The sequence below is a fragment of the Fringilla coelebs genome (assembly GCF_963513975.1).
Source record: "Fringilla coelebs genome assembly, chromosome: 14".
Lineage (NCBI taxonomy): Eukaryota > Metazoa > Chordata > Aves > Passeriformes > Fringillidae > Fringilla > Fringilla coelebs.
The window spans coordinates 9,315,287-9,339,183 of NC_140040.1; the positions used below are offsets into that span (position 1 = coordinate 9,315,287).

The 23,897-nt window shown below is 42.2% G+C and overlaps 1 protein-coding gene across 1 annotated transcript in view; it reads right to left on the reverse strand.

Annotated features, from left to right (window-relative positions):
* Positions 1–23,178, reverse strand: part of SLC6A2 (solute carrier family 6 member 2) — a gene marked incomplete at its 5' end in the record, with an annotated part of 54,770 nt that extends 31,592 nt beyond the window's left edge. The window contains 3 exons of the mRNA XM_084215286.1: positions 95–226; positions 21,004–21,304; positions 23,149–23,178. Of these exons, the coding sequence (XP_084071412.1) occupies positions 95–226; positions 21,004–21,304; positions 23,149–23,178 (463 nt within the window). The remainder of the gene's footprint in view (positions 1–94; positions 227–21,003; positions 21,305–23,148) is intronic.
* Between the last annotated feature and the right edge of the window lie 719 nt (positions 23,179–23,897).

Below are 23,897 nucleotides of genomic sequence, written 5' to 3' on the forward strand. Positions count from 1 at the left end.
GCCACCTTGTCTGTGAAAGGTGAGAGATCCTTAGGCTGTAATCACACCTGTGTGGCACCCTCAGGTGCTGCTCAGGGGACAGAGGAACACTCACCTTTGAATACGGGACAGATTTTCCAAACAGTGGCAGCCCCTTCTCTGTTATATTGTCCCAGTGCTAATTCCATATAGAACAGGGGCATTCCAGCAATGATTAAGAAGAGGATGTAGGGAATAAGAAAAGCGCCTGAAAAGACAATAAAGAGACATTGTAATCTTTGGATTGGTTGCATTTTTCTTTCTGTTGCTTACTTTTACCAGCTAAAGTAACTGAAGAAGAGAAAAAAGCTGAACATGCATAGCTGAAAGGGAAAGGGACTATGAAACATATTTTTAGGTTTTATTTTTAGTGTAGGATTTTCAGAAGGGAGCACAGATCCAACAACAGAAAAGAAAAATGTGAAATCCTGTAAGTGCAGTTTAAACCACTGTGTGAAGTGTCTGCAGGAACCTCTGGCTTGAAAATTAATTATTGCTGGCTAAGTATATAAATTTGGACTTCCAGGACATATTTTGGATTTCGCTATAATAAATTTCCTTATTCTTAAGAAACAGGTTAGACAACACACCCCTCTGCAACCTTGTGATGCCATTACTGTGGGAGATGAGGCTCCTGCCAGCCCCAGTACAGCACCTTGATACTGCAGCAGGACAGGGCTGGGGCTGCTGGCACCCCCCTGGAGCACTTCACAAGGCTGAGCATTCTGCTGTGAGTCTGTACTGTCACTGACAAAGTGTCACCATTGGGAAAATCCTGCTGTGTGAGGGGCTGTGGCATAAAAAGTACTGCCAGCTGAAATACAAAAGGATCATCTAATGCAGAAACTCCCTGAAAATTCCTTAGCTCTTTCATTTGATCCAGATCACAGAGAGACTGCCCCAGTGCACGGCTACATGTGATACTATAAAGCAATTATAGCTGGTGTCATGTTTAATAACTGTGGGCTCTGACAGATCTCTGCTTTGTGGTACAAGCAAAGGGTAGATTTTATTATATTGCACAGCTTGCTTGGTCAAGGAGAGTTCAATTAATATTAAACTTGCCTGTATGAAGAACATGATTGGATTTCTTTAATAACTAGAGAGCTGACAGAGTAATTACATACACTGAATAACTGACTATTGTCCTCAGGAGTTACCTATGAAAAGGAAACTAGATTTGAATATCATGGTTCAATTTTTCAACAAAAGGAAAAAACAGAAGTAGCTTGACTATTTCTCCTAATGGAAAGTGGTACAAACTTCTGCAAACCTTTAAAATCTGTTGTATTGGTTTAGTAATTTGAAAACTTCCTTTGTAAAAGGAAGTAAATTTGGATTTCTCCTAAATTTATACACTTACGGGAGGTAAAAATCTGGAAGCATGACTGTAGCTTTTTAAAACATGTCAGTAAGCAGAATGAATTGCATGTTTAGAAAGTATGTTTGAAACTATTGTTATGCTTTTGAAAGACTGAATAGTTGTTTCTTTACCTTTTGAGCTTGCTTTTCACGGATATTACTGGTGTAAGCTGCCTTGCATGCTTGCTCAGAAAGGGAATTTTGACTATATACTGCAGAATAGAATGGAAAAACAAACTCTGCTCTGTTAGTCATACCACCAATCTACTTCTAAAAGTAACGTGCTGTAACATAATGGTAAGGACAATGTATTCAGCATTCAGTCATAAGTTTAGTCATTTGAAAGTTGAAACCTTGCAATGAAACAGACAAGGTATATCAACAGAAAGAAAAAATAGCCTAAACCTTTGAGAATGCGTATTACAATTGAAATATATTGGTTGTATTTCTTTGGGGGCTAGAATCTTCTTCATGATGGAGTGCAACGTAAATGCAAATTGCACTTGCATAAGCTCTACAGTGTCAGTGATACATGGTTTTGGTAATATTTTAGTGTTGTTTATAATCTGTTTGCCATGATTGCCATGTTGAACTGTTGTATGTTTGAATACTGTGCAAAAAAAATATTTATATTCATCAGATGCATAATGCCCTGCAGTTCTGAGTTCTGTTCAGTGTTGAAACATACTCAGCAAAATCAGTCTGGGATGCTACATATTGCTTTCACTATATCTAGTATCTGGAAAAATTATTTTAGGTGGTTTTACTGTCAGATTTTCTGCAAGTGAGCTTTTGAAGTGCCATACTTGTCTTGCTTTGATCGTATCACAGTGTGTGGAGCTGACTCACAAACCTGGCTTGTATTTGGGAGGTATGGAGTTTGCAGGGAGTGATGTTTGATTAATGTCATGAGGCAGTGGAAAACACAATGCCTATTCAGGCAAATCTGTATCTGAGAAGATTAATCCTGGAGATGTGTAGTGGACATACGTATGAAATGCTAGTTTAAAACACACAGTTTTTAAAAGTATGACTAATCCCAAGATGAACTGCGAAGTGCACTGTACTTAGGCACACTTGCTCAAGTGTCATCTGTTTGGCTGCGAGTCATTCCAGGCTTTCGTTATAGGAGGTTTCTTTCTTTTTTTTCTTCCCCCGCCCTGCCCCCGCAAGGATTAATAAGGTGTGGTGTAATTTTCATCAAAGAGCAGTTACACGGTATGGCAGAGTTTCGTAGCTGGGTTACTTTTCAGGTGCTAAGTGATTGAAGTATTTTGAAATTGAGATAAATACCAAAGTAAGGGTGCTTAGTCATATTAGTTTGACTTAATGTTTTGGAGTCTTCTGGAAACTTCTTGTTTAGCAGCTTCTGGTTAGGTAAAAAAATAACAAAAAGTCAGGTACTTTTGTAAGTATCTTTATATTTGCTTTTATTTTCCTTGCCAATAGCCAGAATCAATTTTCATGGTGTTTGCTCAACCCTTTCTGGGATCAAGGCCCCTTTGAAGAAAAATAAATGATGGTCAAAATATCATTCAAATTTCCACATGAAATAGATACAGAATAGAATGGTCTGCAAATTCTTGTAAACAGAAATAGATATAGAATAGAATGGTGTGCAAATCCTTGTGAACAGCCTATGTGTGAGAGCTGACCAGCGTCACTGGGCTTGCACAGGGGCTCTGTCTTAAGGCTGTTTAGGAGCAGTGTCCAATGAACCAGGCGTGCTGTTTGGAAGAATTTTACAGTCCTGTTTGTGTGAACACCCTGTGGGCCAGAGGCAAAGCTGTCCTGGTGGTCCTCTTGCTTTAGATCCAGTGGTGTGAATTGAAGCACCAGCCCAGCCTCCTCTGCAGGAGCCCTTGCTGTTAACGCTACCCTGCCTGGCGGTCAGCTTGTGTTAGGAAGGGTGGCACCAGGAGCCGCTCCTGGCCCTGCCACTGGCCACAGAAACTGCAGGGCTTTAATTGCATGAGTCCAGTGTCACATCTGGATAGGCCAGACAGCTGAGCTCTTAGGAAGCAGAGCTTGGCTAACACTTCCTTCGAGCCTGCCAAGACCTCCCTACCTCGGCGAGCTGTGCGATCGCTGCCTTGGCAGGAACGCGCTGATCGCACTCGAGGGCATTCCACTCCCCCTCGGTGGGAGCACACAGCTGCATCCCACAAGGCAGCACTGGTTTCAGCAATCCCTAGTGGCTCCTAATTTCCCTCTGCAGCTATAAAGCTGAAGTCATTGACATCTGTAAAGCAGCTTTAGTACAAGAGCCATACTTGACTCTCTACTGAGTCACACGCCGCTCAAAGCCGCAGGTTGGCCTCAGACGGTCGTGAACTGCTCCATCTCTCTCCTGACAGACTTCACAAGATCCATACATGTCCCTTTAAGGCACCAGGGCAAATATGGGGCTAAGACAGCCTGTGTCTTATGCAGGTTAGGTCAAACCCTCAGCTCCTACAAGAACCATCTATGTGAAACTTCAAGTGGAAACTCACACAGTTTTTTTTGGTTTTTTTTTTAACTATTGCATTTAATTAATGAAGGACAAAATACAAGACAGACTTTCCATTCCTGTATTCAGTGCCAAAGCAACTTCTTAATTCTGGTATACCAGAATCCACATGGAGTGTTTCCTTACTTCGTAAGCATTCCCAGCATCCTAAGGGGTGGGAAGAAAAAGCTTTAGATATTCTTCTCAGTCCTACCAGGAGGTCTCATCTCACTTTTACTAATTTACTAATGGCTTAAAAAAGATAATTTAAACAGCTGTGGTTATCCTAAAAGGATTTTTGATGCACATACAAGAAGCAGCCCAGGACAGGGGTAGTTGAAACAATTTGGAACTCTCTGTGCTTGTTAGCCTCCTGCATTTGTTACCATGGTTATTTCTAGTCAAAATGTTATACTGGCAGGGGTGTCTGCTAAAACAACAAACTCTGAGCAAATATGGCAGTATATTTTCCAACAGGATTGTTTCCAGTATTTGTGCAGGAAAAGTCTAAAAGTAGAGATCTCCCAACTGGTGAACTGAAATACAAGCTAATATCTCTATTAACATTGATCAACACTGGTTTTTTTCATTCAGAATAAACAGTACTCCAAACAATATCAACGCACAGTTGATAGAACGTAGCACATTTGCTTGGACAACAAGGAAAATGGGTCTGATCTGTGCAGACTCTTGTGAATGAAAAACAAAGAGTTCTTGACATCTAGATTGTAGAGGATCACCATGGGTAGCAATGGCAATTGGAAAAGCAGGTGTTTCCAGTACATGGATGTTGTCTGGCTCTTCAGCAGACAGGCCACCAAGCTTGCACAGCCTCCAAGGGCACCTCTGAAGGAGGGGAGCTGGAGCCTGCTCCTGACAACTGGGAAGAGGGGGTGGAACACTGAGACCTTACTGACCTGAGATTAAAAGCAATGAGGGTCTGTGTGGTACAGCAAGGAGATGTCAGAGCTACAAAAGAGCACGAGGGAACCTCAGGTCAAAGACAAGATGATGATGATAACAGCAGCTGCACGATGATGCTGACAGCAGCTAGCAAGAGATTCTAGTGGTAAAAAACAACATTTTTCTTCAAAACAGGTTGCATGACATAGTATAAAAAGTTCAGCAGCACTTTACACTTGTAAAATTCTTCAAGTATACAAGAAAATCTTCCAAGTATGCAACATTTTTTAATGGAAAGTATTTCTGAATCATAAAACCAGTGGATCTATACCACAGTGAGTGGCATGTTTCTCTTGAAGCCTTTACATTTAGCTACTCCCTCTAACAGATTTTTGCTAGATTAGAGCTTATTTATATTACTACTCTCAATTTGGGCTCCAAGCCTTCAGTTTTTTCAGAATTGCAATTTTAAGAGCATTCCTTTCACTCAAAAGAAAGTGAAAACAAATAGTTTCCAGAAATGGTTCAGTGCTGTTGGCTGAGGCCAACAGAAGCCTGCATTTTTTGTCTTGAGCTGTTAACCTGCTACTGCCTTAAAATCACTTGAAGTAACTTGAAGTGCAGTGTATTTAGAAGGTGGTCACTGATCAGTAATTGAAAGGGTTACCTAGGCCCTCCCCTCACAAATCCAATCATCCTTTTGCCTTTTGTTGCAAGAGTCATGAGCTAAAGAAACCCATTAGTAGCTATTCTGAACAAATTAATGAGAGCTAAATATATCCAGCCACTCAGAGCAGCATGATTCATTCATTAATAACAGCCAAGTCATTGGCCAAGGTCCTATTTACATAAATTAATGAAATGTTCACATTTACAACAATGTGTAGTTTAAAGATAATTGCAGGCACATACAAGAACAGAACTCTGGCGTGTGTTTTTTGGTAGGAAATTAAGGAATAAGTGAAGAGACATGGTGGGTATGAAAGAATATAAATCAGGTTGATCCAAGATGGACAGTGTGGCAGTGGGAGTTCTGGAGATGTGCAGGGGCTTCCTGCTGCTGACCTTCACAACACTCACTGTGGCTGGCTTAGGAAAAGAGCAATTCCCATCATTTGCCATGAGTGTGACCACAGAAAGTCCAAAGATCTGCTTCATGGGTTGCAGTGATAGCTTTTACCATTGTGCCTCTACAGCAGAGGTACTACTGGGGTTGGATCTTTTGTTTCTAGATCAAGGCAATAAGATGAGTTTTATCTGTAGTTTGGTAAGTAAATACTTGGAGTTTGTAACAACATGAAAGCCTAGCTACTAACACTGCTGCCCAAATCCACCATCTTGATTTTGTGCCTTTTTCTCTTTTAACTACATGGCTGGCTTAAACAAGAAATGAGAGAGTAAGTGAGTGGACTGTGGAGCCAGCTTGTAGATTGTTCTGTTATTTATGCCATCCCTGTTGCTCATGCTCAATAGAGCAGGGGTTGTAGAAGTGGTGGTATCCTTTCCTGGACAGATAACACTGTTGGGACCAAACCCAGCAAACTTTTTAGTTTTTTTTATAGTTTTTGTGAACTATTTTTATAGTTCACAAACTCTTCAAAAGGTCCTGGTCAGGGGAGATGTGTAGTACTGGACTACTGGGTCAGCATGCAGATGCCTCCCTGGAGAACACAGCTGCTTCATAACAGACATGACTGGAAGCTTAAGAGATATTAAATTAAGAGGGGAAAATACTATTCTTGCATTTAATTAATAGGAATGTTTCATTAGTGCTTTTTTTCTCTAACATTGCAGCTATTAGGGGTGACACAAGGATATATTCACCTGCAATTGCACATCAACAAAACCACCCAGGTGAGGTGTAGGCTGTACTTCAGATGTACAAGAGCAAGGTGCCTGTCAAAATGTACCCTGATTTATTGGTGGCAGAACATCCATGGCTAAAAAATACTTTTGAATTGAGATATCAGAAGGTATTTTCTGTGAGCTTATGGATCAAGATAAGCAGGTTTTCCTAGATTCCAGCAGGAGATCCATAACAGCATAACCTCGTGTGATAAGTTTTCCTTGAACTGTTAAGTCCTGAAAAGATATTTTCTGTGATATGGGGAACATAATCATGTACACAAAAGGAAATACTACTTCATCAGCTTAGCTGTCTCTTAAATGTAGGGAGAGTTGGTGCCAGGGAGATTTTGGCAACTAAAGTTCTACTTTGGTTCAGATACAGACTGTTAGTCATAGTTTTCTCATCTTCTAAGAGAACTTGTATGTTCATTTGTGTTGGGTTTTCTTTTCCTCAGTCAGCCGTAAACTAAAATGAATGTTTCCAAAATTCATGGATTAATCTGAACTTGATGCCAGAATGGCTTGTGAGATACTTTGATCTAACTTGCTGTCTAGCACAGGCCAGAGTTTCAGACAGAAAAACCTACATACCTGATTGGAAGATACCAGACAGATCCTTTGCTATTTGGTTGTTTTATTTTGGAGGGTTTTTGGTGTTGTGTTGTTTTGTTTTAGGGTTTTTTGTTTTGTTTGTGTTTCTGTTTTGAATCAAGTGTTGGCCTTCTTTTTATAATCTATAGAGATGGAGTGAACTAAACTAATTAACTGCAGTGCAATAGTGGTATCTGCTTTTCTATCTGAAATTGCCACCCTGCAGGTACTTTTTGGCATTGGCAGGTTGAAGAGCTGTGCAGTCAATTTTGGTACCTATATTAAGTTATGATACCTGCTTTCTGAGCTATGCTTTTAATGTGTCAGGAATGCCAATCCCTGAACTGTTTTTCCACCTTAATAAAAAAGAACCTGGGATGATTCCTCTGAAGTGGAGCCCCTCATTTAGGCAGTATTGGCTGGTCCTTGCTTCCTACTCTCTCTAACACTCTCAGGATTGCCCCTGTGTGAGATGTGCTTTGTGCTGTGCCTGTAGCAGGGCAGTTCCTGGTTCTCAGCAATCTGGGATGGAGGGTGTTGCTCTTAAAGACTGCTTTTCTCTTGCACGTTGTCAAAATAAAAACCAGCCAGCAGCCTCCAAGCCAAGTACCCTCTAGGGAGGATGCAGTACCCATTTTAGGCAGCATGAGATTCATAACTGTGCCAGGGTAAAACAAAGTGCCCAAGACATCTTAAATCAACTCCAGACAAGTGCCAAGCAGCTTTCAAGAAGATTAATGTACAAACCAATAGGAGGAAAATCCCTTGACATTCTGCTAAAGAAGAATCAAGCACAACAATCTGTGATACTCTTAAAAACTTGCCTTACACCATTTAGTGATTAATCCAATTCTAAGTTGTAACTTCAATGTTTGGACTCAAAGACTAAAGCAAAACAGTTCTTTTCCTTCCAATCCTCATTAGAGATTAATTTTTATTGGTGTTATACTTTCTGTACTATCTTAATCTTTACAAACTTTTGCCTAACAGAATCCCCTAAATTCTTCCTCTCAGTAAAGGGTTATTTCTATTACAGAAGTGTGAGACAGCCAACACTCCTATCTATAAGAATTCTAGTAAATCTAACTTTTGCTCTCAGTCATTAGAAAAGAAGCCTGCAGGATGACTGTTCTTTCTGACTCCACTAAAGGAAGCAGAATAACTGTACTGTAAATTACATATAATGCAGGTTTAAACAGGGATTTACAGCAGAAGGCAAAAAGTTACATACCCTCTAATGCCATTCTCCATATTTTCTTAAAACCCACTATATGCAGTTTTCTGATATTTCTTAGACATGCTTTCTAGATAATGAAGTACAGATATCAGACATATTTGAAATGAATATTATGTTTATGATAGTATGTTATCTAGCCATGAAGAATATTTTCTTAGCGAAGACAAATGCTGCACCATTTTAATTTATTTGTAAATTTTAATGGCTGTGTGTGGTGCTATTAAGAATGATATTGCCAAATTTACCATTACAGTCATGGCTACTGTTTGCATAATTGCCTAGAAAAATTAAAACTGTACTCTTATCAAAGATTATAGTTACTGTTGGGTTGTGCTAATATTTTGGAAGGCCTGGGCAATGGTAATTTCTTTACTTTGTACCTTTCTGTTACCACTGAACACAGGAATTTCACAAAAACTGTCACTGAGTTCTTCACAGAAAACTTTTCCTTTTGAGAAAAACCTGTATTTGGCACAGGGCAGTGCCGGTAATATTCTGTGTGCCAGCCATTAGGTGGGGTCTCTGAGAATTTGGGCATTGTGAGCACAAAGTGAAACCTGTCAGTATCATCCTTCCTGCAGCAGGAGGACTGTAAGAACTTCTCTTGACATCAATTTGCTTGAGTCTTTTTTAGACCAGTATAAAATCACAACAGTGCACAAATCTACCTGTTCTGGCTAGCAACACCCTTCTTCCATTTTCCATCCTCCAGCTACTCAGCTTCTTCTGTGGAAATTAATAAGACAAAAGTTTTTCTTTAAGTTTGCAACTTGAGCCTTATGCTTGTTCTTAGAGTGGACTGTTTTCCTAATAGGCTTCAAGCAATGCAATTTCCCCCTCAGTCCAAGCTGTCCAGTACGTGCTTTGTCACTGCCATTCTGCACAGGGCCTTCTAGCTTGAAATGCCATGGAAGAATGTGAAAATTACCCCAGGGCCCATCATAGCTCCCTGCCAAGATGAAGCAGAGGGCTATTAACAGTTTGAAGCAAAATCCTTCTTGTTTCATCACAGTGCAAACTTTTGCTTGGGCAGATTGCAGGGCAGTTTTGTTCACTGATTACTCAGACCTTATGATAAATCATTGTGGTTGAGTCTGGTGTTTTCAACTTGTCACACAGTGATTTTTCATTTTTGTATTTCTAAACCGCTTTAAACACATAATACATCGTGACTGTAAAATGGTATTTAGTAGGAAACATATAGGTGATCTTGAAGATCTCAAAATCTCATAATTTAGGGTGAAACTCAGTGGTTTTGTCATGAGCTTTTGTATGAGCCAATGAAGGATTAACTGGCGGTTTAGGAAGACCCTGGTAGCTGCTTTCTGGCTATTTCTGTTAGGGTAAAGTCAAGACAGTAACTTATGGCAGAGAGTATCTGTATTCTTATAGCTACCAATTTCAAAAGTTCAAAAACCATGAAGTAGGTCCCCGAATACTTTAAATGCATGATCTTCTACTCCAATCCTTTTATTTGCCTGCTTGCTTTTAGTTTTGAATTTACTTCGTACGTCCCCAGCTTTTCTTTTCAGCCTTGAAAGCTAGAAAGAGATTCTTGCCTAAATCATTTGTCCCTATGAAACTGTGAGAGTAAAAGGCACTTCTTAAAATAGAACTTTTTTTATTGCTTGAGGCCGGCATAGGGGAATGCTGAGGTCATAGTCCAACTCTCACAGAGTAAATGTATTTTGTGTAATAATCACCATCATCTATGTAATCCTGCCAGTTTGCTTTTTAGGTAAAGTACTGAGCTATAGTACTGAGTGAATATCAGTTACTACTTGGTGGAAGTCTTGTATATCAGTTTAGTCTAAATAGTTTTTTGTTACTTTACTGTGGTTTTCTTCTCACATAATTCTTAGTTTGGAAATTCTGTCTACTTAGGAGCCCTTAAGAGAGAGACGTCTGTTATTTGGGTTTAAATCCTGGCTCTGGTGACGTCAATGGAAAAAAATCACCCATTGACTTCAGCTGGGTCAGGATTCCTCCCATGTGGTTTAGAATCTATTGATTTTAACTAAGGCTGTACAGCCATACATACATGAGAAACAAGCTGTAGAAAAGAAGCCAATGATCAAACTCTTCCCAAAACAAAGTCCTGGACTGTCCTTGCTCTCACTAACACCTGTCTCATAATCTCATTTACACATCTGAATTTCTCTTCTGAAAGGAGACAAAGCACAGCACAAACTATTCCTTAGTTTTGTGGTAAATGGTAGAACTAAGCTGACTTGAACAGCTCCAATTTCCCCTCAATTAGAGGGCAGAGCTTGGGAGCTTTCTTCAAGCATCAGCCTTACCGCACATCAGTAGGCAGATACAGCCCTGCATGCTGATGAAGAGTCAAGCCACTTCTGAGAGTGGCTTCTGAGCTGCAACTTGATGTTTTGGTAACATTTGGCCTTGAACTCTCTAATATCATAGTAAGTACAATATTCTTAATTGTGAAATTACTGCGTTGTGAAATAAGGATTCCTCTGCCAAGAAGGAAAGATGCCGAGACCTCCTGAAATGTGGGTTACATTAACATCGAAGAAGAAAGAAGAAATCTTTCAATTTTAGAATGTATCCACAAAAGTCTGTGTGGACCTAGGTTCTTTCCCCAAAGGCATTTGAGGGTATTTGGAACACCTTCTAAATTTAGGATTTGAGAAATTGTTTCCTCCCGTATCAATCCTTGGGGAGAAGAGACTGTATCTCTGTTTTATTGTTGCACTCTCTTAAAAAAAAAAGGTGCATTCAGGGCTAACCTCTTGTTGTCAATGGATTGTGTCCTTGCTGTCACTGTGGCCAGGCTGACAAGCGAGGTCCTACACGTGAATTAGGCACCGCTAAAAGCTGCCACACCTATAATATCCTAATAAATAAAATAAAGTGGGAAATCCAAGAACAGTCTGCTAATAATATTTGTTATTAGTGGGCAGCTCTGTATTTAGAAGTAATGAGCCACCATGACAGAGATTATTTTTTCCCACAAATGTTGTGACATTGATTATCAGGTGGGGATCTCCCAAGACCTGTGAGGATCTACTGCTCCACCTTGTGGTCTGAGAAACGCTTCCCATTGCTCTGTAGAGAGTGCTGTGCCAGAAAAAGTCCAGTCAAATTCCTCTTTTTTTATTTAACAGGAATTTGACTGGAATCAGTATCATACTTTCCCTCGAGGTATGAATCTTAAGGGCAAGTAACGTGCTGTCACCCTTGGCATGTTTCAGGAGGATAGACATTGCAAGAGGACTTTCATCACAGAAAAGAAAAATAGAAATTAAAATGTCAGTGAAGAGTGCTGTGCACACATACCCACATAGGTTAGGAGGTGCAGAATAAATTAAAAATAGCTGGACAAAAACAAGATGCACAGTACTCAGATGTTTTTTTCAGTACATACACTGGGCCCAAGGAAAGAGTGGTTTGGATGGTCAATGAGGCAGTTGCAGAGGGTTCATTCTTCCATGCTGCTCTTGGGCCAGAAAATCAGCTCAGTCCCACAGTCCTGCAGGCTTTAGTGAAGATGGATGCTGTGCAATTGTCCAGCCACAATCCTTCCCCTACATCAGTGCCACAAAAGCTGTTTCTCAGACTAGCAAGAGTGCTGCAGCAAGACAGGGCACCCAGAGCTTGGAAATCCTGCAATAACTTTCTCCAGCTCTGAAATAAAGACTGCAAAGGAGTGATATTCTTCTGCTGTTGAAATCACAATTCTTGCGTACTTCAGTGAGGCGGGATCAAAGCAGTGCTGCTCTTCTGATGCTGAGTTTGTTCTAGGGAAGCAGCTTATAACAAAGCATTCTAAGAAAGACTTCATGTCTGTGTGGTCTAACACCACCTGTCTGGGAGGGTTGGATCCTATTTTGGACACCTAACATATATTCTTAGACAATTATAATAGCCAAACTGTAGCAATCAGTTAATACCTGCATTAAGAACACAGCTTCTGCAACCACTTGTGCTTTTGGAAGTGAGTGGTTTTGTTCATAAAGCCTTAAGGAGTAGGAGCACTGGAGAAATTACCATCTTCTATAAAAAGACTTATTGTATAATAAGGGCAGCTTGTCTTACTACATACCAGCAGTCAGAATATTTGTAATAAAAAAACATTTATGGACTGACAACAGACAACTGCCTACCCAGTCCTGCCTTAATTTTGCTTGGTAATGTGTTATCACAGAATTCTGCTCACTGGAAAGTTGGTAGTGTGCTTTAGATGAATATGAGTGTAGAGAAGGACGTGGCTTACACAGCCAGACCTCCCTGGTGACAGTTTCTGCTTCTGAATGGTAAACCCTGGTCCCCAAAGTGCTGCTCTGTGCTGTCACCTTTGTCATGCTTCAGGAAAGATTGCAAAACTTGTTTGAATAGAGAATAGGGGAAAGGAGGAGTGAAAATAAAACAAAGGATAGTTTTCATAAGTAGTTTAGAGGTTCTTTCCTATGGTTTTGTTGAAGAATACGTCACAAGGCAAGGAAATCAACTGTTTTCCTTCCACGCCTCTCACCCCCTTTTCCCTTTTTTATGGATTAATGGTTTCATAAGCTCTGTGGCTAAAATTAATTATGTTAAATCTATACAGAAATTTAGATGCTGAATTATACTACAGTTACCCAGAATTTCCATGAGAACAGGAATTACTCAACAGCACTGGGGATCTAGGCACTTTTGGTGCTGATTTCCTGAAGGACTCAGATATCCATCTGTAGGAAACCAAGTTTTGAATGTCAATGAAGCCTCGCATTTGAAACTGTTCTGACTTGGCACCAGTATATAAGAGCTGCACAATTAGGATTAAACCTTTCCATCAAAGGTTCAAGACTTAATAGGAAGGTAGGGAGAAGGAAAGCAGGTGATTGAGGAGCTGCAGTTGGAGGAGGCAATCACAGGTTGTAAGACATGGGTAATGGGCTGCTAACATGGATGCTTTTTCACCAAAAGCCTTGAGAAAGGAAAACTCAAGGTTTAAAACCGCGTGATATTCCTGGATTCCTTACATACTCTTCATTGAAAATGGTTTGGGACAGTGGATTTGTCCTTAATATCATTTATTTCAACTTTAATGATGGTGATAACAGGAACAACAATAATAATGATTTTTTTCTTGTTGCCACATTTCAAGTCAAGAAGTTGATAGTCAGATGCAAGATTCCAGGGGGGTTGGAAAATCCTTTAGGTCCCTTCCAACCCAAATAATTCTATGATTCTATACATACAAAGAAAATGGAAAGTACTAAGAGTGTGATAGTAGTGAAAGATCCAGAACTGTTTTACAAAGATGCATCATTTAAATTTGTGTCTTGACTTCTACATTACAATACTTTAGTATAACTGTATCTCCAAGTATAGACTTATTTGGTTGTGGTTTACTATTTTGTAATAACGTTCAGAGCAGTTAGGCAAAACAGTGTCTAAAAACTTCATGCAATAACTGCAATGTATGTAAATGCTATGGAGTTTACAGTGCAGACTGATATCAGAGAACCATACTACAGTTCTTAAATATTGGTTAAACTGGGACTAAGTCTTTACAACTGTGAGTTGCTGATTTGCTTACCATCAGACATAGCAAAAATTAAGACATGGGCTATTTGATGTTTGAGAACTCTTCAGAAGTTCTCAAAATTCTTTAAACCATTCATTTCCATTTTAACACAGTGCAAGATGTTCAGTAATTTATGGACTGATTTTAATCCACCATTGCCCTCACAGCATATCTGAACTCTCACTAAAGATGTATGTTCCTCCTGATCTTATGTGTAAGTACTTGTATTAACATTCTGTTTCATATTGGTCTAAGCATGGGGAAGAAGTATCTGTCTGGAAATAACATATTTAGACTGCTGGAGCTATATTCATGTATTCACTGAACTGACAGACAGGTTTGTGGTATTTTGCCTAAAAATGAAAATGAAATTCTGCCCCCAAACCACGTCTCAGTCTCTTTAGAGATATTTTGGTTTCTTCAGTAAAGAAGGGTTCTTGGCTGCTACACTCCTAAGCTGGCCTTTCTCTTTTCTATTTCTCCCAAAGCTTAGGATGATATGAGTGAGAAAGCAGACACATGAAGCTCAGGTCTTTTGCTATTTCAGCTTGAGTGACTACCCAAACCCAAGTCTCCATGTCAAACTGTAAGAAAGTCCTGTATTTGTTTCAGTAGGAGTTAATATCAGCTTTGATGTCTCCCTAATGTGACTTGCAGAATTTACTTGTGCAGAAATGGTTTACTAGGGGTATTTCAGGACTTCTGTTCCTTGGCAGAATTGAGAAGGGTGTACAGGAATGAAGAGGGCTTGGGGAGGAGGCAGGGGATGGGAAGATCTTAAGCAGGGATTTTAAATTTTTAAAAACAGAACTAAGTCCAGCTCTTGAAGTCTTTTCTGTCTCTTAGTTTAGAATAAAGCACTCCAAGTGGTAATCAAAATGTGCATCCACTGTACTTGGAAAGATGTATCTTTGCTTTTGTCAGCTGGTCCACACCAGCTCTTTTATTGTCAGCTGGAAAATCAGTTTTGGTAATTGATTGGAGCACCCTATAGATCAGTTCCCAATATTTGCCCTGTGCAGCCACAGGATGGTCCTCAAATGTGTAACATCAAGCTAAACATTATGGATCTCATCTAGAATCTTTCTATGCAAGTGTATCTCTAGACCTTTGTAAACTTGTCAAGCTAGGAGTTGCTAGAATTGTTCAGGGACAAATAACATCTCTGCACAGACAGGCATTTAGCTGAGGGGCTATATAGTGTGCCATTTACACACAACTTCATGGTATCATACCTCAGAGTCAGAAACAAGAAGTTTGCAACTGATGAAAGATTTGGGTGAGAAATTCCGTCCTTTCCTCTCAGTTATTCTTAATACTTCATGTGTAGTAGGTGTATGATGCAGTAGCTTATAACCCTGCAGAAATTCCTGTTCTGAAGATTTATTTTGTGAAGCCAACAAGACAAGCAGAGCAGAACAGGGAATTTCAGAGAAGCAGCTGGTAAAAGTGAGCTCCAGTGCTGAAGAGCCTGTGTGAATCCATGCCCTGCATGCACCAGGTGATTAGTGGCTGATCAAAGAAGGGAAAGAGAAGAGATGGAGTGGGAAAGGGAAGACAGCATCTGTGAGCTGGACACTGACTCTGGATCTGCCACCCCACACAGCTGAGTGTTGTCCCTAATGTCACACTATGGCTGAGAACCCAGAGCTCATGGTGAAGAGATCAGCATAACAGTTTAACCTATCTGAGGTCAGTGGTTTGATGTGCTAATGGGAATTGAAAACCCCTTTTTTAGGAAACCAAAATCACTAGATTTGCATCTGAGCTTTGATTGACTGATGAGTCAAACTCTTGGCGTAGGCTTTGCAGTAAGATTACTTCAAAGTTGATTTATTATTATCATCATCAATGCTATTTTGAAGTATAAACTCTGATATTGTAAGGCAAAGGTCGTCCACCTTTGAACTGCAAAGTGCCAGGTTATATTCTTCCCCAAAATAGTGATTAAATTTGGTGGCAGACACTTTGCAAACTTGAGGAGGCAGAGTGCAGTAGAAAGACAAGGTGGAGCTGTCAGCAGCAGAGCTTGCTCTCAGTGGAGTGTGTGGTGGCCAGGCTCCCAGCCCTGTGGGAGGTGGCAGCTCCACCGTGTCCTTCTTGAAGTGTGACAGCTCTGGGCTCCTGGCTTTGTGCTGGGCCCGTTCAGGGATATTTGGATGTGGTTTTTGCTGTCTTTGGTACCTGTGCTGTGGATTGCTCAGTCCTGCATTACAGCTGATGGAGCTATGAGTAGGACAGGGAGCGTTAGGTTAAATTGTAAGATACTTCTATAGTGTTTTGATTGCTGGCAAACTGGTGAAGTAAACAATTTCTTCTGGAAATACTGTGGTCTAAAAACACTTTAAAATAATGCTGCAAGGGAGATTTAAAGTGTGCATTATGATGGCTAAAGTAATGTTAAAATATTTATCTGCCGCTATTCTTAAATTCATTAAAAACTTAATCTGATTCTTATGATACAGTAAGTCTCCAGTGACTAATCCGACAATTACGTGCTTCCTAATGAGTAGTCTGAACATGACTGACCTTGCGAATACTTTGGCTCACAAAAGATATACTTTATGGTGGCAAATTCCTTTTCCCCAAATTTCAGTGGGAAATATTAATTCTGCCTATGACTATGAGGGAAGAGGAAACAAAAATGAACATTAATACTGAAAACGTCTTGCACAAAAACTACAATAGCTTGTTAACTAAGACTGAGCATCATCCTCCCCCACTGTGAGCACATCAGTTAATCATAGTAGGCATTACTCAACTTCATTTGGCATCAGTAAAATTTCAGATGTAATCCAAATATCAGGGTAAATCTTTCCCTGGTGAATTTGATGAGAGTATAATTTTAATAGTAGTCTTCTTCTTTAATTCACCATAGACTGTTGTAGAGCTGGGGAGCAATTAAAATGTTGATTGTGTTATAAAGAATTCTTTGGCCTACATTGATGTTGACCACTTACAGAGAGAGTAAAACAGCTAGGGAATCTTTTCCTTAAAAATAATTTTTTAAAAAAGTGCTCTTGCCAGAAAGGTTATAACAAGGATATAGCTCTTGTAAGATTAGCCAGTAGAAATGACCATAGTTGATGATTTCTCCAGTGACAAGCCCTGCTCCTTTGCAACTCTGACAAATGCACTGCACAAAAAGTATTCCATCTGCTGCAAACAGTGCCTTTCCTCTGTGCTGCAAGCAGCAGTCAAATACATCTAAGTTGTGGTCTTTTTCTCAGCTGCACTGACAAGGTGATGTTTGAGAATTCCCCCTTTTGGAGCGTTGCCATATCTACTTAGTGGGAGCTTGCAGATTTTCCCCATCTGTTCAGAGTCTACCATATCACCTGATAAATACTTTGGAGCACACACTGGACATATCCTGCTTCCAAGAAGTCAGTGAGGGCAAGAACTCCCCCAGTCTGTTCATACTAAACTGTCCTGTAAGCCTTCTGTGGCACATTTCATTACAATACGTTCACTGGATCTGTCTGCCCTTGTAAGACAGCTAAGTCCTGTGAAAGTAGGTAACTGATATAGAAAAATAAATGCTCTAGATTTTTAGATCTTACTAAAGACTGGGGATTTTTTTAATAGCAGAAGAATGATTCCAAAAATTACAGTTGTTTACAGAAGGGTTACATTCTGCCATCTATCTTTATGCAGAAGTCCCATTGGGGTCTCTCAGCAGGCTACTCCCAAAACACAGATGTTTCTGGCTATTCATTCAGTGTCTTAGTTCTGCTGGATGCTTCTTACTCTCTAGCTTTTTGTTACTGGGAGCTTGTTAAAATATCGATGTTATTTTTTGTTACCATCACCAGTGCTGTCTCTGAAGTTACCTAACAAAAAAAGTCTGTATAGCTGCCACTGGGTGGTGTATGCCTTGTGTAAGTAAAACTCACTAAAGTAAACTATCAGAGTTTTGTATTAGCAGAACTTCCAGATCTAACCCAAAAGCCTCCATGTCTGTTTTTTTTCTAGAAAATTTCCCTGGAGTTTGTCAAAGAAAGAAACTCCAGGACTTGGCTAGTAAAAAGAAGGGGGTGTATATACATCCATGTCCTTGTGAAATTCAACTTTGAATGGGGGAATACAGTGTGTGTTTATATTTTCCTTCTCAATTCTTGTAAGTTTCCATGCTTTCTTGAGAACCACCTACTTTTACAAACATGCAAAGCCCTTAGTGTGTCTGCAGGCATCTTGAATTAATCATAGTTAGCTTTAGGACATAGTCCACATGCCAACCACCTAACTTTTTTTTTTTTTTTAATGTAAAGGAATATGCCATTTTCTACCAGTTCCATGTCCTTGATGTTGTTGTTCAAACTCTAAGAACATTTGTAGAACCTTTGTTGTGTATCCTACCAGAAGGTAGGATAGCAGAATTTCTTTTTGTTAGGTGGTACAAGCTGTGCTGAGCCAGGACTTAGGGCACTGTAAGCTGCTTGTGCTTCTGTTTCACCAAGTATTTTGTACCAATTGGCTGATAACATGTTCATAACCCACAGGTCTGACTGTCCAAAGCCAGCTCTAGTTAAGTCACTGAGCCTGAGTAATTGCTGAGGCATTCAGAATAAGGAGAAACTGCAGGAGGAAGAGGAAAGGAAACCTTTTACCTTCCACTGCTTTACTTTATGCATACCATCCAATTCAAGTTTATCTCTTCTGTTGGTTTCTTCTTGACCTAGCAGTTCCTTATAAATATCAAAAGGCAAACTGTAATCCTAGTATGAGCATCCTGTAATTTTTTTTACAGGTTAAGTCTAGACAAGTATAAAAACAACTTCTGATTTCATCCCTTTAATTTGTTCAGCAGTCCAGAAAAACTACTAAGATAGTGAAATTAAGTTTCCCCCATGTCTATATCCACATACCAACTTTTGCATGGGCATACATAGCAATTATATGAAACCCATTGTGTTATCCTTTTGGGGCAGCAAAAGTTAAGTTAGTGCTGGAAAGGTTGCCTCATGCAATAGCAGTGGGGGGCAGGAGGGGAGATATTTAACAATATCCACGATTTATGATTGGAAGGTCTCAAAAAATCCAACAATATCCCACAGCTCTGCCTGTTGCCTTATGTTTTTTGGCCTTGTAGGAAAATTTACTCATAGAGCAAACAAGCTCCTGAGCACAGTTTGAAAGAAAGAAGGGACTGAGTTGGCTTGAAACTCAGTAAAATTCTTCTAGAGCCTGAAACTCTTACAAGAGTTTCTGCTGACTAAAACTGATATGTATGTCCAACATAAGAGGCAATGGATGGAAAAATTTTAAGATACCAGAATGTTTGGTCTCTGTATCAGTAAACTATTCTTGGCCATTCTGTAGACTTTGGTAGCAAAGGGCCTCTCTACCTCTGATGATATGAAGAATTACTGCAAACTTTTCACTGAAATGTGCCTCTTGTAGCTGTTGGCTTTCTCTTCACTGCCATTTGGAAGTATTTGAATCAGAAGATGCTAATGAAGACCCAGTTTTTTCTAGCTGAACTGGCATAAAATAATACATGGTGGCTAAACAAAATTCAAGAGTTGCAGACTTACCTTCTGTGCCCGAGCTGGGAGTGAATTAGGAAGGAAGCAGGTTAGGAAATTAAGTGACCCAAATTACAATAGAAAAGAGTTCAGGCATTCTGGGTGTCACCTTGTGTAATGTGAGATAGGACAATATATCTCTTTTCCTGAAAATTGCCAGATGATGTGGAGATGTGGCAGTGGTGCATCTGTCCTGAGTGGTATGAATGATGCTGCCCCACCTGCACCTGACCCAGCAGGAGCCTGCTGGGCTCCTGATGCATTGTGCTGCTGTAGTGTGAATGGCTAGGACTATTTTTGGACATAACGAAATAAGGATGGAGGTTATTTTTCAGTACTAACTACTTTCTTCAGTCTGTCTGGGTGGTGAGCAGAGAGATTTTCTGACTCCTCTCAGAAGTTTTGGAGCTACCAAGCTCGACTGTTTCATTAGCACCAAAATCCTATTAAGTTCCAAGGACAGGTGTAATTCCATGTTATTTGATAGGGGTTTTCCCATTCATCCTGCATTCCTATTTTCAGAGGAAGCAATTATTTTATGCTACAAGTGTGACCTATTAGCCTTTATCAACAGGCAACTACACTATCACTATATCCATACATAAATATCTTTCAGAATGTGCTTTCTCTCTGTCAGTTCTCTCTGTGTGGTTCACCGTTCACACACAGTTCTCCATCTGCCAGGCAGGGTCTGTTCTTTCTGTGTGTGATTTGAGAGCACCCCAGGCACCTGCCCGGCTTGCAGATGGTGTTACTCCATCACAGTCTGGAGTCATCACTGACAACACGGTGTACTTCAGGGATATGAAAGAGGATGATGGAGTTAAGGTCTTACTGAAGACACGCCAGACAATCTGAGCCAACTATAGTTACTGTGTGTAATTTTTTGTTTCTGTCATTGCCAAACTGTGCAGGAGGTGAGGTTCTGTTTGTAGCAAGTCTCCTACCTACTTTGGAGGAGGGGAGAACCCCCACACTGCAGAACCGAGGGCAGAAATCACAATCCTGCATTAAAACTGCCCCCACGAAACCTATCAGTGGTCTGGAGCTAGCTCTTCTAGATGCTGTTTTTCTGCTTGAGTGTTTCTGGTTTGGCCTTCCCCCCCCCCTCCCTCCTCTTGGTGCTATTTTTTGCGAACGAAAAAAAAGTGTTAAGCAGCCTGGAGCGGCAGCAGAAGGCAAATACGCCTGTACTGAAAAACTAAGTTAAACTTCGAGGAGTGTGCGAGCAATCGTTGCCGGGAAGGGGCTGCGCGGTGCCCTGGGGGCCGCGGCGGGTCCCCCTGCCCGGGAGGAGCGGTGAGCGCCGGGGAGCGCGGCGGTGCCGCCGCTCCTCCCTTGGCCACCGGCTCCGCGCCCGGGCACCGCGGGGCGAGCCCCGGCTCCCGGCTTCCCGCAGAAACTCCGCCAACAGCAGCGGGATGCCGCTATCGCGGCGGTGCGGCTTGGGGGTGTGGGGCCGGGAAAAAGACCTCGCAAGCGGTTCTCTTACCCCCTCCATTTTTGTAGCAGAGGTATGGAAATCGCCAGACGTTGGCCAGGTCCACGGCGAAGCCGATGACGGAGAGGAGGAAGTCGATCTTCTTGCCCCAGGTCTCCCTGTCCTGGGTGCCGTAGCGCGGCGCGGGGGCGGCGGGCAGGAGGCTGCTGCTGGTGTACTGCACCCCGTTGTGCTCCTTCACCAGCAGCAGCTCCACGTCCTTCTTGGGCGGCGGCGGCGGCCCCGCGCGGTCCGGCAAGGGGGCCACCACCGACACTTTGCGCTCGGGCTGGACCTGTTTGTTCATCCTCGCCTTAAACATCCAGAGAGAGCGAGCTGAGGAGGGGGCGCGGGCGCACAGATAACGGAAGTGCGCTTCCCGCTGGAGGCGACTCCGCGCTCAGCCCGGCGGTGTCAGCGCGGCGGGAGCGAGGCACGGCCGTAATAAGAGCCATGCAAATGAGGCGGGAGAGGGGGGACCGCGGCGCCCGCGCCCGCCGGGGCGCCCCCGGGGAGCGGGGCTGCCCGCGCCTCCTGCCGCGGCGAGCGCCCGCACCTGGGGCCGCCGCCCGGCTCCGACCCGCGCCCCGCACCGCCCGCAGCCCGCACCGCCCCCGGTGCCCCGCACCGCCCGGAGCCCGCACCGCCCCCGGTGCCCCGCACCGCCCGGAGCCCCGCACCGCCCCTGGTTCCCCGCCGAGTTACTCAGGTCGGCTCCGTCCTGCCGCAGGCTACGGCGCGCTCGGAGCTGCTGCTTCCCGCCAGGCAAAACACGCATCCCTAGTCCAGGCAGCTGAAATTGCCCTTAGCCGGCAACAGGTAGAGCCTGCTTGGATTGCCCGCTTCCCTGCTTTCTCGGCTGGTCTCCCCTGTCCGCTAGTGTGGCTTTAGTTAAACAGGAGAATTTTTGGCTTTTGACATCAGAACCCGGTGGGATGCAGGCTGCACGGCAGAGCTGGACACTGTTAATGCTCCTACACCAGGGCTGATGGATGCCCAGCTTCTTCTTTCATGGCAAGTATGAGGCTGGTAGAATTCAGCAGTCAGGTTGAGGCATTTGTGGGACATTAGCTATTTGCTGCTATTCCAGATGGAACCCCAGTGTTTTGCATGTAAAATGGACAAAGAATTATCTGGCAGAACAGTGACTGGTGCCAGAAGTTGGCTAAATACAGCTGCAGAAAGGGGTTTTCAGGGACTCTTCTTGTTACAGCTGTGAATAGTAACTCTACATTCCGTGTCAGTTAAGGGAATAAAATTTGTCCACAATGACAGAAACCAGCTTTCCCTCCCCGGTATTAAATAGTTTCCCTTCTGCCTGGCAGCAGTGAGAGCAGGTCAAGTCACAGAGGATTCTCAGAGGTGTTAACAGCCTACCATACTTATTCTGCTAGGGCTGATAAAACACTCGTACATATATTGTAATACATAAAGAGGCACTAGTCAGGGTTCATAAAGAACACCATATTTGTCTGAAAACTTTGAATGTGAAAAAGAATATCACCTCAGAGTTAAAGTTCATATATTGGCATCCTCTCCATCTCTCTTTAGGCCACAGACTAAAAAGATGCTAGCAAGACAGCTAGTGACAATACACAGATTTTTTGCCTTCACAAAAAACACTTGGTTCAAGCTCTGACATCCAAACTCTGACTTGAATCCTAAAGCTTTCATTTGGGTGAAGCGTTTGAGCAGTGGCTATCCTGTTTCAGAGCACTTAGGTGCTTAGACCATGCAGCTCACGTGTTCCCTTTTGGTTACTCTGTGATTTCCTGTCCTCATCTCTTTCCAATACACCGCACAAGACTTTTTCTCTGCTTTTTGACCCTCCATGCCACACGTGCTGCAAGTCTGTGTGACTATCCCATGGTGCCCTCTGAGCAGCTGCTGTTTCCCTGTGCAGTGCAGCCCACGGGATCATGCTCGTGCGCAGCTGCGCTGCTGCCTCCTCCTTGCACCACCCATCAGTCACTCCATCACATGCACTAAATACAGACCCTGTGCCATGCACTGCCCCCAGATATGCCCAGCTCACCTGAGTTTGAGTCTGCACCCCCTTTTCCCATAGCAAATAAAGGACACACTCTGTTTCAGACATCAAGGCAGCTTCTGCTCTCAGCTGCACAGCCCTGAAGGCATCTGTGTTGACAAACTCACCAGATAGCACTGGGGGTGTCTCTGTCCCATTCCCTGGTACCTATGGGGAGGGGGAAGATGACTGAAGGGGGATTGCTCCTTCTTGGTTCCACCACGCAGGGACTGCAGTCTCTCTGGGAGCTGAAGATGTATCCTAGCCAGTAAAGAGCTTTTTAAACCTGGCTCCCCTCTCTCCACGTGACTATTACTGCCTTAATGATCTGCACAGACTTCCTACGCTAGACAGAGGCACTCCTGTATTGCTTCTGGAAAAATAGGACCTTGCTAAGGAACACCCTTTTCCCCACAAGGTATCAATTAGCTGAGCTTGATCATGATGTCTGTGGTGGGAGGAATCTAGAAAGCCCCCGCTTATTTCCTAAGAGAATTAAGTCACTCTACATATATACACACACACACACACACACATATATATATATGCCTTTAGTTCTTGCATGGAAAGTGTGCACAATCTGGTTAATGTAATATCCGCTGCACCCTCAAGGTAAGAAAGTCCTCAATTGGATTTTATGAAAAAGTTGCTTAATCTTGAATCTGTCTGGATCTTGTTATGCCTAATGTAGCCTGACAGTGGGTAGAGTTGAAGTCAGAGAAGAGAATATTGTATTTAGAAGCCTCAATGGGGCCAGGCAAGATGGCAGGGTGTTAGTGATATGCCACTGTTGGCTGGGAAAGAGGTTGTGATTTACTTCAGCAAACAGTCAGGTATTGCTGGGTTAGTCATCAATTATTCAAATTCTTGTCTGTCA